The sequence below is a fragment of the Crocuta crocuta genome, unplaced genomic scaffold (genome assembly GCF_008692635.1).
Source record: "Crocuta crocuta isolate KB4526 unplaced genomic scaffold, BGI_CrCroc_1.0 scaffold469, whole genome shotgun sequence".
In the NCBI taxonomy this organism is placed as follows: domain Eukaryota; kingdom Metazoa; phylum Chordata; class Mammalia; order Carnivora; family Hyaenidae; genus Crocuta; species Crocuta crocuta.
Genome location: NW_027531907.1, coordinates 744,632 through 764,721, shown reverse-complemented (window position 1 = coordinate 764,721; position 20,090 = coordinate 744,632). Strand labels below are relative to the sequence as shown.

The window sequence follows — 20,090 nt, the reverse complement described above, 5'->3', positions numbered from 1 at the left end:
TCTGGAAAACAGTGTAGAGGCTCCTCAAAAAATTCACAATAGAACTCCCCTATGACCCAGCAATAGCACTGCTAGGAATTTACCCAAGGGATATAGGAATGCTGATGCATAGGGGCACATGTACCCCAATGTTCACAGCAGCACTTTCAACAATAGCCAAAACATTTGAAAGAGTCTAAGTGTCCATCAACTAACTGATGAATGGATCAAGAAGATGTGGTTTATCTATACAATGGAATAGTAGATGGCAATGAGAAANCCCAATGTTCACAGCAGCACTTTCAACAATAGCCAAAACATTTGAAAGAGTCTAAGTGTCCATCAACTAACTGATGAATGGATCAAGAAGATGTGGTTTATCTATACAATGGAATAGTAGATGGCAATGAGAAAGAATGAAATCTGGCCATGTGTAGCAACATGGATGGACCTTGAGGCTGTTATACTGAGTGAAATAAGTCAGGCAGAAAAGGACAGATGCCATATGTTTGCACATATAGGTGGATTAGGAGGAACTTAACAGAGGGCCACAGGAGAGAAGAAGGGGAAAAATAGTTGGAGAGAGGGAGGGAGGCAAACCATGAGAGACTCTTGAATGCTGAGAACAAACTGAGGGCTGATGGGGGATGGGGAGAGGGGAAGGGGAATGATGGGCATGGAGGAGGGCACTTGTTGGGATGAGCACTGGGTGTTATATGGAAACCAACTTGACAATAAACCATTTTAAAAAATTAAATTAAAATTTTTTGAGAGGAAAAAAACAAATTAAAAAGATTTTTAAATTTGTTTTCTATATTCAAGAAAAGAAACCAAACAGAAACAGAAACAAACAAAAAACCAAAAAGCCAGATCCTGTTTCCCCTGGAGCTGATGCTGTGCAGCACTCTATGATCAGCAGACTTAGCGCATGGGAAGGGTTGTGTTAGTCTTCTGGGAGAGGAGCCTGCGGACTCTGATTCCCAGGTGGATTTGCCCTAGTGGAGATATGCCTGGAGGACCCAGGGGGGCGGAGTTTGGTGTAATGTCTCTGTTTTCCGCTCACTGAGGTTGATTAGTGCTAGCAGGCTAGGGGTAAAAATGGTTTCATCCCCCTCTCTAGTCTCTGGAGCAGAAAGCTCCAGCCCTCACAGACACACAAATGATCCCCTTTGCTCTGTCCCTGATGTCCTTGACCAGGCTATCTGCCTGGTGCAGCAATCCTATGTTTTACATCTCAGGTGCAGCTGTGTTTCAAAACTCCACACTGCAGATACCCCACTACTTGGACCCATTGCCTGATCCTCTGGGGGAGGTTTCTTGATGTGTTGTGGCTGGTGCCAGTTTTTCACAGAAAACAGTCTGAACTGCAGCAATAGTGGCCTGAAGTTTATGGTAAACTGCAAAACACACAAGTGGCACTAGGATTTGGTGCCTTCAACTGTTATCTTTGTTCCTATACTGGTGAACAATGCAGCTCAATAGCACCCACAGGATCTTTTGTGCATGAAGAGGCCCTATCACCTCTTCCAAATGCACTCCAAGCAGGGGAGCCACTTCTCCCCCTGCAATGCAGGGGATCTTTAGACCGTGCTGCCTCCTCCTCGGGCTCTGCCCTGCTTCCTTGCCAGAGCACCACCAGGTGCTGAACTCCAAAATTTCAGATTCTACACTCTGCTGTTTATTTATTTTTATTTTTATTTTTATTTTTTGAGAGAGAGAGGGAGAAAGAAAGAGAGAGAGAGAGAGAGAACATGACTCAGGGAAAGGGGCAGAGGGAGAGAAAGAATCTGAAGCAGACTCAACACTCAGCCCACAACCCAACACGGGCTCAATCCGACAACCCTGGGAACATGACCTGAGCTGAAATCAAGGGTCGGATGCTCAACTGACTGAGCCACCCAGATGCTCTTCCACTCTGCTGTTTATTAAAAAACTGGTGGAATGGAAGCTCTTCTTTTTCCCTGTCAATGGTTTTGGGGAACAGTTTTATCATGCAATCCCCTATGCATGTTTTCATGACCCCCCAACTTACCTCTCTGCAATCAGGGCTTCCTCCCTGTCTTAGCACCCATACCTCTTTTCTTCCAGAAATCAACTCTCTGCAGTTCCTACTTCCATGGGTTGTTTGTTCTGCTTGTAGATGAGCAGCTTTGTTTTCTAAGACTTCTGACTGAATTCTTGGATGTTCAGAATGATTTGATATTTATCTAGCTGTTGCAGGAGGAAGCAAGCTTAGGGTCGCACTACTACTCTGACATCTTAACCAGCATATAGTTTTTCATAATATTTTCTTATAATTGTTTGTATTTCTGTGGTGTTGGTTGTTGTTTCTCCTCTCCCATCTGTGATTTTATTTATTCAGGTCCTTTCTCATTACTCTTTGATGTTTGGCTAGGAGTTTACCAATTGTAATTTTTTCTAAAAACTAGTTCCTGGTTTCACTGATCTCTTCTGCTGGCTTTTTAGTTTGTAGATCATTTATTTCTGCTCTAATCTTTATTATTTCCTTCCTTCTGATGGCTTTAGGCTTAATTTGTTGTTCTTTTTCTAGCTCCTTTAGGTGTAAAGCTAGGTTGTTTATTTGAGGTTTTTCTTGCTTCTTGAGGTAGGCCTGTATTGCTACCTACTTACCTTTTAGGACCACTTTTGATGCATCCCAAACGTTTTGGACCATTGTGTTGTTATTGTCATTTGTTTCCATGTAGTACTGTTTTATTTCTTCTGTAATTTCTTGGTTGACTCATTGATTGTTCATCTACTCTGTTTCCATCAGTTCGGGGTTTTTTGATTCCACATATCAGTGATATCATATAGTATTAGTCTTTCACTAACTTACTTCACTTAGCATAATGCTCTCAAGTACATTCATGTTTTTACAAATAGTAGGGTTGACTTCTCTCATGATTTTCCTGTCTTTCTCAATAATATATCACATCTTTTTTATCCATTAATTCACTGATGGACATTTAGGTTGTTTCCATACCTAACTATTGTGAATAATGCTGCAATGAACAGAGCAGTGCAGAAAGCTCTTAGAGATCTTGTTTTCATTTTCTTTGGACATATACTCAGCAGTGGGGCTGGTGCATCATGTGCTAGTTCTGTTAGTTTTTTGAGGAACCTCTATACTATCTTCCATAGTGTCTATACCAATTTACATTACCACCAATAAAGCACCAGTGTTCTCTTTTTTTAATGCTTTTTCTAATACTTGCTACCTCATGGGGTTCTTTGTTTTTAGGGTTTTTTAATATGTAATAACATTTCTAACAGGAGGGAGGGGATATCTTACTATTGATTTGATTTACATTTCCCTCAATGTTAGTTTTGCTGAGCACTTTCTCATAGCTGTTGGCCATTTGTACATCTTCTTTGGAAAAATGTCTATTCAGATTCTCCGCCAATTTTTAAATCAGTGTTTGTGTTTGTTATTGAATTATATGAATTCTTCATACGTTTTGGATGTTAACCCCTTATTAGATATATGATTTGCAAATATATTCTCCCATTATATTGGCTGCCTTTTCATTTTGTTGTTTCTTTTGCTGTGCAGAAGCTTTTTAGTTTCATGTAGTCCCACTTATTCATTTTTGCTTTTGTTGTTCTTTTGGTTTATATCCAATAAATCATTGCTAAGACCAATGTCAAGGAGATTTCCCCCTGTGTTTACTTATAGAAACTTTATGGTTTTAGGTCTTATGTTTAAGTCCCGAATATGTTTCAAATTTTGTGAGTGGTGTAGGATAGCAGTCCAATTTCACGCTTCTGCATGTGATTATCCTGTTTTCTGAACACCATTAATGGAAGAAACTGTCCTTTTCCCACTCTACTTGTTTCCCCTGTCAAATGTTAGTTGACCATATATATAAGGGCTTATTTTGGGGCTCTCATTTCTGTTAAGCTGGTCTATGGCCAATACCATACTGTTGTGATTACTATTTTCATGCCAATACCATACTGTTGTGATTATTAGCTTTATAGTCTAGTTTGCAATCTGGAAATGTGATGCCTCCAGTGTTTTCCTTCATTCTCAAGGTTGCTTTGGGTGTTGCAGACCTTTGTAGTTCCACATACATTTTAGGATTATTTTTATGTATCTGTGAAAAAAGTCATTAAAATTCTGATAAGGATTGTACTGAATCTATAGATGGTTTTGCATAGTCTAAACATTAAACAATTATTCCAATCCATGAACATGCGATATCTTTCCATTTGTAGGTGTCTTCAATTACTTTCATCAAAATCTTGTAGTTTTCAGAGGGTTCAAGATGGTAACATAGAAAGACCCTGAACTCACATCCTCCCAGGGACACAGCAAACTACACCTACTTATAAAGCAATTCCTCCTGAAGAACTGAGCGTTGACTGAATAGCTTCTGCACAAAAAGGACAGAAGGACCACATAGTAACTGGCAAGAGAGACAGAGACATGGTAAACATAGAAATCCCACCCCTGATGCTACAAACTATAGTGGGGAGGGATAGCATTGGGGCACCTGCATGCATATTTATTTACCTGCCCTGGGACACAGGAAAAAAAAAAAAGCTATGCTTAAAGGAAACTAGAATAGAAATGAAGTAAGCCTACAGCACTTGCCAAGTGGCAGGGAAACTGCTGGAACTCTCTCCAGGTTCAGAGGTACTTGTGAATACCACTGTTTACGTTTACCCTCCACCTTGAAACCACAGATAGGAGTAGGGTCCACGTGCCTGAGCTGGCATGCCACCTCAGTGAATACCAGACCTCTAGCCCACACCAACCCCAGCCACATACCCCTAGAACGATGCCTATAATTGCTCTAGCTGTCTCCACAAGGAGGCCCCCACAGTGATGCCTGCTCATACTCCAGCCATCCCACTACCACTGCCCCAGTATGGTAGACACTGGGACTCCCCTGAACTGCACCCACTACAACTCTAGCCATCTCACCAAGGCAGCACAGGTACAAAGCTCCCAGAAAATCCTCAGCATGCATCTACTTCAGCTCTAGCCATTCTGCTAAGGTAGTCCTGATGCAGAACCCCTCAAGACCACCAACCATCAGCTGCTTCAACTCAAGCTGCCCTACTAGGGTACACTGTGCATGAACGCCCAGGGACAGCCAGGCCTGTGCCCACTTCTGCACTAATTGTCCTACACTGTGTGTTGACTAACTTGTGAATAAAAAATTTAAAAAATATATAAAAATAAATAAAGACCAGGAGACATACTGCTTCACCTAATTCATAGAAACAAACACAGAAAGCCAAACAAAATAGAAGACATATAAATATGCTCCAAACAAAGGAATAAGAAAAACCTCATAAAAAGAATTAAATGAAACGGAGATAAACAATCTACCTGGTAAGGAGTTCAAAGTGTAGAAACTTCTTATCCTTTTAATATCTTAAAGACATTCTTTTTTTCAAGTTGTAAAAATAAAATTTTTCTTATACATGGGCCATAAACCATGGAAATATAGCTACACTTTTTTTCCTCCTCTTTTACAGATTAAACCTCCATCGCACATACTATGGGTTGTGCTAAAGACGCAAACTTATTCAGTAAAAATCAGAGACAGAAAATGTCTATAGCTATATGCAACAGATTATTGGGCACATTAACTCATTGGATTTGCCACAGCTTTACACCGAATGCTGAACTTTGCACTGCTGAGGACAACATACTTCAATATATCACATAATATCACATGAGTCATGAACTGCAATTGTATCAACAAACCATTCAATGTTGTATTTGCTTCTATTTCCACACTTGATGGCCATCCAGTATATAATGCTTTATTCACTTATTTTGATGGTGCTATGATTTAAATTGATATTCCTACCAACTGCTTTTTCCCAAAATAATTTAAGGAAAAAAAAAACCCTCTCCCTTTTAGACTAGAGACATGAATATTAAATGCAATTTCCATACTAGATTAGATCCTATACTAGGAGGAAGAATGATGGCACGAAGGAAAAATAATGGTACAAAAATAATGGCATAAATGGTAAAAAATAAAGGTATAAAGAGAATAATGGTATAAAATAAGGGTATAATGGGTCAATTAACAAAATTGGAATATGGAAGGCAGATTATGCATGTATTACAATGTTAAATTTATTGAAATTGATCACTGTACTGTAGTTATTAAAAGAGTATTTGTGGGGCACCTGGGTGGCTCAGTTGGTTATGCTTCTGACTCTCTCGGTTTTGGCTCAGGTCATGATCTCGTGGTTTCATGAGTTCAAGCCCCTCATCGGGCTCCATGTTGACAGTGTAGAGCTTGGGATTCTTTGTCTCCCTCTCTACCTTCCTCTCATCCACTCACATTGTCTCTGTCTCTCTCAAAATAAATAAATAAAAAGAAAGAATATTCATAGTGTTAGGGAATACAAATTGATGTGTTTAAGGGTGAAGAATCACAATATTATGTATTCTAGTGGATAAAAAAAAAGCCTCAGAAAACAAACAGAAAACCAAAGAAACACCATATTCATATAGAACAGTGGTTCTCAACTAGGGATGATTTGCTTCCCTCCAAGGACATTTGCAATGTCTGGATATATTTTGGGGTGATACTACTAGCATCTGATTGGTGGAGTCCATGATGCTGCTAATAAACACCCTACAATGCACAAAGAAGACCTCACAACAAAGAATGATCTTTCTTCATTCTTTGAAGAATGAAGACACCGCCTGTCAACAACATTGCAGTTGATAAGCCTTAATGCAGAGAAAGCAATTGGTGGAGCAAATGGGATAAAATAGCAATAACAGGTGTGTCTAGGTGAGGGTTATAAAAGTGTTGTTTTGATTTTTCTTTTGTTTTAAAGTTTTAATTTAAATTCCAGTTATTTAACATACATTATAGTATTAGTTTCAGGTGTACAATAGTGTCTCAACACTTACAGACTCCACCTGGTGCTCATTAAAAGTGTACACCTATTTAACCCATCCCTTGTTTTGATTCTTTTTCTTCTTCTTCCTCTTCCTCTTCTTCTTCTTCTTCCTCTTCTTCTTCTTATTTTTTTAAGTAGGCTCCACACCCAGCGTGGAGCCCAGCATGGAGCCCAGGGCAGGGCTTGAACTCACAACCCTGAGATTAAGATCTGAGCTGAGATTAAGAGTCAGATGCTCAACCAACTCAGCCCACCCAGACACCCCCCCCAAACCACCAGTTTGGATTATTCTTAATCTTGTAACTTTTCTGTAATTTGGAAATTATTTCCAAATAAAAAGTATCCTGAAACTTCTTTTATAACATTTAAAAATGTTTATTTTGAGGGTGGGGTGAGGGGCAGAGAGAGAAGGAGACACAGAACCTGAAGCAGGCTCCAGCTCTGAGCTGTCAGCACAGAGTCTGACACAGGGCTTGAACTCATGAGCTGTTAAGATCATGACCTGAGCTGACGTCAGATTCTTAACTGACTGAGCCACCCAGGCACCCCTAAACTTCTTTTAAAAGTACTATGTTGTGAGGATTATCATACACTGAATCATTACAGAGAAAAGTGGACCTATCCTGGGGCTTTATTTCTAGTCTATTCTATTTCTCTTCTCTATTTCTAGTCTATGCCCTTGAAGACTTGGAGAAGTGAACATTTCTGGTGAGGTGACTTAATAATTGCCAAAGCCCACAGAAACAGTTCTTGGGTTAGGAAAGGTATTTTAATACATGCATATTAACTGTGGCAATATCCGAAGACTCCAGGGTCAGATTATTTGCCTAATTTGTTTTTTCAGGAGAACAAATCAAAGAGGGAGATTGGGCTCTAGGAAATTGGAGCAGTGATTCCCCACAATGAATAGCATTCATGCAATCCAAGCTCTTCAGGGCCATTTAGACACAAATCGACATTAAGCCACATGTGATATTAGTTTTTTGTTTGGATAAGAACAACTTCCTACAAACACATTTCCAAAGGTTAACCTGTAGAAAACATGTTTGTGCTTTTAGGGTACAGAATTTTATTTTATTTTATTTTTTTAATTTTTTANGTTAAGTTCCTCCTAATCCTCCTATATGTGCAAACATATGACATTTGTCCTTCTCTGCCTGACTTATTTTGCTAAGCATAACACCCTCAAGGTCCATCCACGTTGCTACTAGGCTACAGAATTTTAAAGCCTAATTGACTTTAAAGTACAATTTAAATGTAATCATAGACACACTTCTCTGAAAGGATTTGGGAGTCTGTCTGGAATACAGCAGAATACCAATAAACAAATGAGTTAGAAACTTGGATTTTATTTCTCTTCTATTATATCTCTATTTACTTATAACTTCTCCAAAGATAAAACAGAATATAACTAGGTTCACAGGAGGATATGTATTGAGCTATTTAATAAATGTCTCATAAAATCATTTTTGTAGGTAAGCCAAATGTAATAAAAAGACTCCACTTGTAATGCATGTGGAAGGCTGGCAGCCTTCAAGTCCCCAGTCTTACCTTTTTCCCTTTGCCCTACCTCTGTGCAACCTAAAAGATAGCCTGCTCATACCCTTAGACCTTTGGTGTCCTCAGTACCTGGCACTGGCACTGGCAGAAATTTCAAACCACGCAAGCCCTACCTGAGTGTGAGAATCTCCACCCCACTCACTTTCTAACTACAAAAAACCCAAAGCCCCACCTCCCTCATTTCCCTCTGGACCAAACAAAAACCCTTCTCCTGGCTGTGGGGATCCATGCTCTGTTGACTGTTATAAGTCATAAATTCTATTTTACACCCACTTATGCCCATGTGTCATTTGTCCCAACTCTATAATTTTCCAGGGTGGAATGGGAGAATTGTCCAGTGTCTGGTAGAGGATGCTAGCCACCCAAATAAAGCAGTAACTGACTAGTTTTGCTTAATGATTTCTCAGAATCACTTGCCAAGACACCAGGAAGACTCTAGTCTCTAAGAAGTCTTCAAGGGCAAAGACCAGAAGAATGATATAATCACACTTACTGATGTCCATGCATACTTAGGGTCTGAAATATACCAAAGCAAATTTCTACAAGAAAGGTTAATAATTTACAAAATGAAATTTGAAGGGATAAAATTACACCATATAGAGTAGAATACTGAAGTTACAATTACAGTTACAATTTTGCTTTTACTATTACAGAGGCAATTAAAATGGAAAGTCTTTTTTTAAACTACATATTAAAAACAAAGACAGACTCCCAGCTCTCACCCAAATGGCACTCCAAGGGCACCCAGTGGAGTCACCAGGACTGTGGGGACCGCCGTGTAAGCCAGGAAGTTTCCAATCTGGCCAACAGCCACTGTCAAGAGAATCACAAGGATACCACTTGCAATTGCAGCTCTCTTTCAACAATGATCAGAGTTTAAATGAGCAAGGAACTGTTCTGAAAGGGCTATTTCTTTTTCATTACTTGTAAGGAAGCAAATGTGGGGCATTATTTGCATAATTAAGGGTTCTGAGGGCAACTGACAGCAGGCCCCAGAGTGTCACGGACCCAATCAGTTAGAAGACTAGTTTCCTCTGTGGAAATTCCCAAACTAAATGGCCATGACTGACAGTGGGTGCAACAAAGTATATTTTCACTTTCTCCTTAACACATCCTTGTTTTACAACTAATCAGGTAGAATTTTCTGTGTCCCTTCAATGGCCTGGGACTTACTCCAGTACAGACCACTGGGCCATAATGACATGCTGCTGGTATACCAAGTAGAAACATGACTGCCTGCATAGGACTGTACCCAGGGCTATACTAAGACAGAATTTAAAGATGAGCTCCTCAATGAAAGGAAACAACATCTGGTAGGTCACATCTTGCCTAAAAGACAATGTGTGACAAATAAACCTCATAACATTGTTGAATTTTCTGGTATAGTTTTTCTTTACATATTTAGGGGCCTGAATTAAATCTTACTAATCTTACTAATTTTTATATGACAGCATAAACCTCTGAACATGATCACCTCTTTTATCAGAATGAGTGAAGAAACTCTTCTTTGTAAATCCAATTATGTTCAACAAAACAAGAAATTTCACCAAATGCCAACAGCCTGACTATAGACGAGTAAGCAGCAGCTATTTTAATTCCTTTGGATCGAGGACAGTCTGACCTGGACTAAATTCAGGGCTTATTTCAGGCAGTAGGACCCTCTACCTCCTCCCAACAGTGACTGCCACCCTGGTCCTCAGTCCAAAGAATGGAGCCAGACTCATTCCAACCTCTGCAGTCCTGTCAGAGGAATGACTGATCTTAAGAAAGCTGTTCATCACACTGGGTACTTACTTGCAATCGTGCCTGCCCACCACACGATGTCTGTTAAATAGGAAGTACCTATAAAAGAGTGAGATAAAAAGTCAGAAAAGTACAAAGCAAGAGGTTTATGAACTATATACTTTAAAACAGAAATAAAATTGAAAGAATATTGAATACCATACTGCTTAATCACCATTTTAAGAATCTTTAAGGTAGTCTATAAATAGCAGCATGAGAAACCACTAAAAGTCGCAAATACAGATATTTTTTACAATGAACACAAGCTAACCCAAACAAGTGAAACCTTTATTAAAAAAACGTGTTTGGGCTCATGATGCCACCCAGAGACACAAATACTATTTGGCATGAAGTTTTATGTTGAAGTCCGGTTCTCTCATGCATTTACTGTAACCCATTTATTTATATGATAATTTTATAAGCATAGGACTCAATTACTCGGTGCTTAAACAAATTAGTCAATTTTCATAATTTAAAACTCTTTTTTCAACATTTGGGCAGCAGACCTTTTCTCTCAGTGATCTGATATTTTACACAGTTTCTTGCATTCTCTTAGGTTACCCTCATATATCCCATGCATAGTCAGACAGAAACATGAGCAGATGCCCAGGCCTCCCTGTCATATGGGTTCCTTCTTCTTGCCTGTAGTAGGAACCTGCAGCAAGATGGTCTCCCAACCTTTGAGACACAGATTTGTCCCACTTCAGATATGTCAAAATGCTTGTCTGACATGTTTGTTCACTTCACGTTAAAGTACCTAATTCTAGATTTTAACCATTCTAATAGGTATGAGGTAATATCTTATTGTGGTTTTGATTTGCATTTCCATGATGACGAGTGATGTTGAGCATCTTTCTGTGTCTCTTGGTCACCTGTATATCTTCTTTGGAAAAATGTCTATTCAGATCCTCTGTCCATTTTTTAACCACATTGGTGTTTTTTTGGTCTTGAGTTGTATAAGTTCTGTGAAGATATCTTATATCTTAATGTTTTGGATATTAACCCTTATCAGATATAATACTTGTAAATATATTCTCCCATTTAGTAATAAATGATGTTACAACAGGGATGTAATGGGACAGATGGTAGCGGTGAACACACCATAATGTATAAACTTGTCAAATCACTAAATTATACACCTGAAACTAATGTAACATTATGTGTCAGCTATACTAAAAAAAAAATGACTCTGTGTTTACTTTTGAAGGGAAATTACTTTTTAAAAAATAAAGTACCTAATTCTAATTGGACATTTTAATTCTTAGTAATTTAGTATAATGAACACAGGAAGTCAGCCTGATTCATGGAGGAACAGAACTACAGGTATTATAATATGTACCTGAAAACAATGAAATGGGGCTAGAAAGTAATGACAGAGTAGGAAGAATGGATGAGTTGGAATATCATCATTTGGCAACATCACAGTTAAAACCAATTTAGGCAAGAATCATTAATGGATACTAAAGCAAGTGGATAAAAGTTTGTTGAGGAATGTAAGATTGCCACATAGTCTCTCTTAATCACCTCCATCAGTTTTTCATTAGTTATGAAGAAAAAAACTTATCTTTACAGTGCGCTATAGACCCTGACAGACATTATCTTAACCAAGTGGTCAAAGTTATCATCAGCAATGGGACAAACCAAAATCACATGCCTCCTGAGAGGATATATTAAGAAGGATACAATGTCTTATCTGGTATTCCTGCCAAAGTGCATCACTTGAATCAAAATGTGAGGAAACTGTGAAATAGGCTATGAATTTACTGACTTGCACTCTAAAAAAGGAAAGGTCCTGTGGCGCCTGGGTGGCTCAGTCAGTTAAGAGTCAGACTTCGGCTCAGGTCATGATCACACAGTTAGTGAGTTCAAGCCCCACTTCAGGCTCTGTGCTGACAGTTCAGAGCCTAGAGCTTGCTTTGGATTCTGTTTCTCCCTCTGCCTCTCCCCTGCTTGTGCACTCAAAAATAAATAAACATTAAAAAATGTTTTAAAACACAAGGTCCTAAAGACAAAGAAAGGCTAAAGAACTGTTGCAGATAAAAGAAAACTAAGACATGGTAACTCAACACATAAGATGCTAAATGGTGGGAAAAAAAGGTTGCTATAAAGGACAGTTTTAGGGCAACTGGCAAAATCTAAATATGGATTGTTGTCAAGAAAAGACTTATAAAACTCCTTCTCTTTCTATGTGAGAATATGACTCAAGGTTTGCTTTCTGGCTCCAGAAAGCTGACAGCCATGTGGCCAGAGGATAGCACTTAGAAATGACCTCTGATGGACAAATGGCACCTGATTGAAGGTCTGTGAACACCTAGTGGAGACCCTATTACTTGGGCTCCCCTGAGTGTCCTGTGGGGTTTGGGAGCTCTGCCTCTGTGACTTTAGGGGGCATAGGACTCATAAGACAGGGCTGCTGTGGCATTGCCTACTGCAGCTCTGCCTCCAGACCCGAGACATGCTTTGCCTCTGCTGCCAACCCCCAGCAGGAGAGGGCACAGCACTAGCTATGGCTCCTGTCCTGTGTCCCTGAGTGTATCTGAGGCAAATGTGGACCACATTGTCCTTTCAGTAGGAAGGTACAGCTGAACCTAAGAAAGCCCCTTCCAGTAAGCGCTGTAGAATAGTTATCAGCTATTAGTACAGAATCCATGTTGAATTTCCTGAATGTGCTACTCACACTGTGTCTACTTAAAAGAATACCCTGGGGTGCCTGGGTGGCTCAGTCAGTAAGTTGTCTGACTTCAGGTTAAGTCATGATCTCACAGCTTGTGAATTCAAGCCCTGCATCGGGCTCTGTGCTGATAGCTTGGAGCCTGGAGCCTGCTTCAGAGCCTGCCTCGCTCTCTGCCCCTCCCCCACTCACACTGTCTCTTCAAAAATAATTAACACTAAAAAAATAAATAAATAAAAAAAGAATGTCCCAGTATCCCCAAAATGAATACTATATTAAAAAATACTTTTTTAGTTTTTATTTTAAATAGGCTCCTTGCCCAATGTGGGGCTTGATTCATGACAATCATCACATGCTCTACTGACTAAGCAAGCCAGGCACACCTCTGCATGCTGATTTTTAAGAATGAAAGTTCATGAAGTCCACTTCCAGAATGCTGGTGTGAGGAACTCCATGGACCAATTTCCCACTGAAACAACAATAACTGCCAAATAAAGTTTTAAAAATGTTTTTCAAGTCTCTGTGAAATTGTCCTAAAAGCATACAGCAAATGAAGAAACGTGTACTCAAGAAAAATCTACTAAATTTCAGTGAGAACAGTGTAAGCCCTTAGCACATGACCTAAGACCTATTCATCTTCTCCCCAACTGCAATTCAGCTTCACAGAAGCTCCACTCCGGGCTGGTAAACAAGAAAATGAGATCCCCTTTTCCTTTAGTTTTTCATCACTAGAAAGAGCAGTCCTTCAGCATTACTCTTTAAAAAAAATTTCTTTTACAGTTTATTTATTTTTGAGAGAAAGAGAGACAGAGCATGAGTGGGGGAGGGGCAGAGAGGGAGACACAGAATCTGAAACGGGCTCCAGGCTCTGAACTGCCAGCACAGAACCTGATGTGGGGCTCAAACCCACGAACCATGAGATCATGACCTGAACCAAAGTCAGACACTTAACTGACTGAGCCACTCAGGTGCCCCAGTCCTTCAGCATTTCTTACTCCCTCCAAGTTGAAGAGGCTAAATACCTGGTTGGTGTATCCAAGAGTGTGGGGGACTTCTTTCTCCAACCCGGCCCCTACCCAGAGGCTCTATCCCAGGTACAACAGGCCCTGATGGGGACACCCTGTCCCAAGCCTGAAGGTAGGGTGTAGGTCTCATGCTTGGAGAGATCAGGGGCTACCAACTACTTCTAATAACTAGTCTCAACAAATATACCTGCCTGAGATTAACTGGACAAGACTTGAAGCAATTCATATACCAGAACATTGTTAAAGCAACAGGCTAATCATCTAGCAATTAGTAGAGGCTAACAGCTAGATGTGATAACCAATGAGGCAGACAAGATAAAAATTAGGCAAAGAAACAGTCAAAAGATAGCCCACATAGTCATTTCAAGTAAAGGTGCACATACCCAAGACTGTACCCTCTGAGGTGTATGTCATTACAGGCTTCACACTGCAGGTGAATTATACTTTACGAAAATACTCCACTAAACAAATAAACAAGCAAACAACAATCCACCAAGAGAGGGAGGGCAATCAAATTCCAGAGTTGCTATCATATATTACCTAAAATGTCCAGATATCAACAAAATTCATGACACAACAACAATGAAACAAACAACCCAATTGAAAAATGGCCAAAAGACTTGAATAGGCATTTCTCCAGAAAGATACAAAAATGGCTAATAAGCACACAAACAGATGCTCAACATCACTAATCATTAGGGAAACACAAATCAAAACCATATCACTTTACACCCATTAAAGTGACTATTATTCAAAAAAACAAAACAAGTGTTGGTAAGGATGTGTATAAACTAGAAACCATTTGCATAGCTGGTGAAAATGGAGAATGGTGCAGCCACAGTGGAAAAGGGAATAACAGTTCCTCAAAGAGTTACATATAGGATCACCATATGATCCAGCAATTCCACTTCTGGGTATACATCCAAAAGAACAGGGGCTTAAACATCTATTTATTTGTATACTGTTCATACTAGCATTATTCGGAACAGACAAAAGGTGGAAACAACAAGTATTCTACAGCAGATGAGTGAACAAATAGACAAAATACAATGGACATGATCTTTTTTCTTATATATGAAAAAGCAGTAAACAATACAAGAAAGACTGTTATTCAGGGGCGTCTGGGTAGCTCAGTCGGTTGAGCAGCCAACTTCGGCTCACGTCATGATCTCGTGGTTCGTGGGTTCGAGCCCCGTGTCGGGCTCTGTGCTGATAGCTAGCTCAGAGCCTGGAGCCTGTTTCAGATTCTGTGTGTCCCTCTCTCTGACCCTCCTCTGCTCACGCTGTGTCTCTCTCAGAAATAAATAAAAAACATTAAAAAAAAAATTTTTTAAAGACTGTTACTCAGCTTTAAAGAGGAATGAAATTCTGATACATGCTACAACACAGATGAACCTGGGAGAAAATATGCTAAGTGAAATAGCCAGCCAAAAAAGGACAAATATTTTATAAGTGCACTTACCATAAGGTAGAGTAGTCACCTTCATAGAGATAGAATGTAATAGGGGCTGGGAGTGAGAATGAGGAGTTACTGTTAAATGGATACAGTGTTTCAGAAGAGATTATAAAAAAGTTCTAGAGATGGATAGTGATGATGTTTCACACAACATGAATGTACTTAACACAACCAAACTATACAATTAAAAATGGTTAAAATAGTAAATTTTATGGCATGCATATTTTATCACAATAAAAAAATTACTAGAGCAACAGAGGCCTGAAAATGTTAAGCCCCATGACTCCCTATCATCTTGAGATACAAACTAAGTCAAGAGCTTCCAGCATTATGAATCATAAACCAGAACGCCCATGGCAGGAAGGCCTGGAGCCTCCACAATACCTGCAGTCCATCTTACAATGACACTATTGCCATCTAGTGGTCCTTGAGCCCTAGACCACTGGATCTAGGGGTCTCCACCTAGATCTCCTGTAACCTAGGTACTATTCAACTTCAGGAGGAGATGCTGGGTGAGGCCCCATCTCTGATCAAGTCACTCTCCAGGCAGTGCTTCTTNTTCAAATGTACTAAGAAGATGGGTATAGGAACCATTCTACAGAGATTTTGTATCTTTTTGTTCTTGACAGTTTGTCTTCATCTTTCTCCTCGTAGGTCTCTTAGGGGTTAGGTAATCAGGAAGAAGAAGGGCAAAGTTTTCCTGCTTATTCTGCATGCTAGAAATGAGGAACATTTTATGTTCATGAATAACTTATTGTTTATTTATATTATAATTATAGATAAAATATTCTTGTTCTGTTTCTTACACATGAAACAGAAACAAAGAACAAAGTAAACTATAAATGCTTGAATGATGCTGGTTTCTATTTATTAGGTGTAAAAGTCCAAAGAGAAAAGTTCTGGGGGATGGTATGATCATGTAATAATAAAAATAAGAACCCCCCACAAATATAAGACATGCAAAAAAGCCAGGAGACTGTGACCTATATTACATACACTATACAAACAGGAGAAGTGCAGGCAACAAAAACTACTTGTAAGAGGGCCTAATTTCAGACTTCACAAAAATCTCAAATCATCCATTAAAAATATGTTCAAGTTACTAACTGGAATTAAAATAAAAAACTTAAAAAAATATGTTCAAATAAGTAAAGAAACCATGCTTAAAGAAGTAAAGAAAGTATGTATGAGTACAATTTCTCATCAAACAGAGAATATCAATGAAGAGAGAGAAATGACTTAAAAAAAAACCCAAACTAAAATTCTAGAATTTAAAAGTACAATCACTGGAATGAAAAAAAGAAATCAATAGCAAATTTTAATATTCTTGGCGAAAGAAGGATTTAGTGAATTTGAAGATAGATTAATAAAGACTGTATACTCTGAAGGGAGGGGGAAGCATAAAGAAAAATGAACAGAACCTTAGAGAAATGTGAGACAACATCAAGCACATAAACAGTCATAATGTTACTACCCGGAGAGAAGAGAGGAAACAGAAGAAAAACATTCAAGGAAAAAAAAGAACTGAAATTTACCAAATGTGATAAAAATTCAAGAAGCTCAATGAATTCTAAAGAGTTCCACACACAAGTCACATGTTGGTAAAAATGCTCAAAGATGAAGAAAAATTTTAAGAGAAGCAATAGAAAAATGAACGATAATATGCAAGACAATCTCAGTAAATTAACAACTAATTGCTCAGCAAATTTTAATTAAAATTTAAATAAAAATTTTTAATTACAAAACACAAATTTGTTATTTCTCACCTTAACTGATTTAAAAAGCTGTGGGATAAATATGCATGTAACTGTGTTGTTGGATCTATGATATATAGAATTATAATACATTTAACAATAACAACATAAAGGATGTGGGTATGAGCAAAGTTTTATTGAGTAAGGACATGGTAACTTGATAACTTATGATAACTTTATTTGTTCTTATGGCATTCATAAGAAGGAATGGTAAATAAAAAACTTAACATATCGATGGGGTTCCTGGGTGGCTCAGCTGGTTGGGTGCCTAGCTCTTGATTTTAGCACAGGTTATGATCCCAGGGTTGTGGGATCAACCTTGCATTGGGCTCCACGTCCAACCTGGAGCTTAAGATTCTCTCTCTCCCTCTTTCCCTCTTCCCTAGCTCTCTCTCTTTTTAAAAATAAAAAAATAAAAATAAATTTTTAAAAGGTTAACATTAAATTCTATAAATCTGTATTTTTTTTTATTTTGGAAACTTCTTTAGGACATAAAATTATATAAAATTTGCATTACTTTAATTATGTACAGCAACAATATATTGTTGGGTTTGTAACATAAATAACAAATAAACAGCAATATAGATGGAAGGCTTCTGTATCTAACTAGAATTAAATTAGTGTAAGTCTAAAGTAGATTTTCTTTTTTAATGTTTATTTATTTTTGAGAGAGAGACAGAGTGTGAGCGGAGAGGGCCAGAGAGAGAGGGAGGCTCTGAATCAGAAGCAGGCTCCTGGCTTTGAGCTGTCAGCACAGAGCCTGATGTGGGGCTCGAACTCATGAACCAGGAGACCATGACCTGAGCTGAAGTCAGATGCTTAACTGACTGAGCCACCCAGTCAACCCAAAGTAGATTTTCTAAGATGTATATGATAAGTTCTAGAGCAACCACTAAAAAAATAATGTAAAAATATAGTAATGGGGCAATATCAGGAGGCTGAGATTCAAATGGTAAAACAGAAGGATCCTGAGCTCCCCTCTTCCCATGCACACTAAAACCACAGCTACCTAGAGAACACTCTAGGAGAACTACCTGAAGACTAACAGAATAGTTATTTTACAACTAAAGATATAATGAAAAAGCCATGTAGAGATGGGTAAGAAAGGCAGAGAGTCTAGTAGGAACTCATGCCCCCAGAGTAACAAGCCAAAAGCAGGAGGGATATCACAAAATGGAGGTCATCCTTGAGGGGCAAGGGGATCAAGCCCCACACCAGGCACCCCTACCCTAAGGACCAGCACTGAGAAGATGAGCCCATATGAAATCTGACTTTGAGAATCAGTCCAGCCTAACTCTGGAAGAGCCAAAGGGCTACAGGATATTTGGACTCCAATCTTAAAGGGCCAGAGTGCTATACCACTCACTCCATGACTCAGCATAGAGCCAAAAGTTTGAAAAGTAATTGGACAGTGCATGAAGGAGGTTATTTGACTAATTTTAGGGTATCTGCTAGAGGGCAGGGATCTATAAGAACTTTCTCTAGGAATGGAAGTGGTGGTACAATTTTTATTATTCTCCTTCTAATTAGCTGACTTGGTGTTGGCGGGCACCATTTCTGGTAACTTCTATCTACCTTGATAGCACCACTCTCCCCACCCTGGGGGCTCACCCTACCTAACCTGCCCACCTAAGTAAGCACACTTCCCAAGTGGCTTCCACCTAACTCCCACCCCCACAGCACCTGGTGGGAAGCATCAGCTGAAACGACACCCTCTAGGGGTTCCCACAGGGCAGAAGAGAAGGAGGAGTATGCTTGCCCACCAGCACACCCACAACAATAGTGGCCTGGTTTCACAGTCAGCCACACCAGGGGCCAGTCAAGCTCACCAGTGTGCCAACAGCAGTCATGGCTCAATAATGATAGGAGGGTATATGAAACTCACAGAGGTGGGGCACCTGGGTGGCTCAGTTGGTTAAGCGTCCAACTTCGGCTCAAGTCATGATCTCACAGTTTGTGGGCTTGAGCCCTGTGTTGGGCTCTGTGCTGACAGCTAGCTCAGAGCCTGCAGACTGTTTCAGATTCTGTGTCTCCCTCTCTCTTTGACCCTCCCCTGCTCATGCTGTATCTCTCTCTCATAAATAAATAAGAAACATTTTTAAAAAATTAAAAAAAAAAGAAACTCACAGAGGTGATATCCCTGGAACACCTGGTTCTGATAACCAGGCGGGATGGTGCTTCTGGGCCCCAAAGGAGACCTTATATATAAAGCCCCTCTTTCAAGAACAGAAGAATGCACAGAAATAAACACAGAGAGTTAGGCAAAATGAGGAGACAGAGGAACATGGTCCAAATGAAAGAACAAGACAAAAACCTCAAGGAAAAAATAAATGAATTGCAGATAAGCAAGCTACCTGACAAGTGGTTCAAAATAATGGTCATAAAGATACTCACCAAACTTGGGAGAGGAGTGAATGATCTCATTGACAACTTCAACAAAAAATAGAAAATATTAAAAAGTCCAATCAGAGGTAAAGAATACAATAACTGAAATAAAAGATATACTAAGCAGAATCAACACCAGATTACATAATACACGACAAATCAGGAATCTGGAAGAGAAGGTAGTATAATAGCAAAAAGGAAGGAAGGATCTTACAAAGATACTTTAGGGAACCCCTGGGAAAGCATCAAACACTAACATTTACATTACAAAGGTCCAAGAAAGAGAAGAGAGAGAGAAAAAAAGGCAGAAAGTTATTTGAATAAAAACATAGCTGAAAACATTTCTAATCTGGGGAAAGAAACATACACCCAGATCGAGGAAGTAAAGAGGTCAAAAGATGAGCCCAAAGATGTCCATATGAAGACACATATTTATTAAAATATAAGAAATCAAAGACAAAATCTTAAAAACAGCAAGGAAAAAGCAATTAGTTACATGCAAGAGAGCCACCATAAGTCTGTCAGCTGATTTTCAGCAGAAACTCTGCAGACCAGAAGGGAGTACAATGATATATTCAAAGTACTGAAAGGAA

General features: G+C 39.1%; 1 protein-coding gene across 1 annotated transcript in view; it reads right to left on the bottom strand.

Annotated features, from left to right (window-relative positions):
* NIPA1 (NIPA magnesium transporter 1) overlaps positions 1-20,090 on the bottom strand; it is an 81,808-nt gene that overhangs the window by 32,337 nt on the left and 29,381 nt on the right. The window contains exons 2-3 of the mRNA XM_077774613.1: positions 10,219-10,266; positions 9,147-9,237 (exon numbers count right to left, since the gene is read on the bottom strand). Coding sequence (XP_077630739.1) covers positions 9,147-9,237; position 10,219 — 92 coding nt within the window. The 5' untranslated portion in view covers positions 10,220-10,266. The remainder of the gene's footprint in view (positions 1-9,146; positions 9,238-10,218; positions 10,267-20,090) is intronic.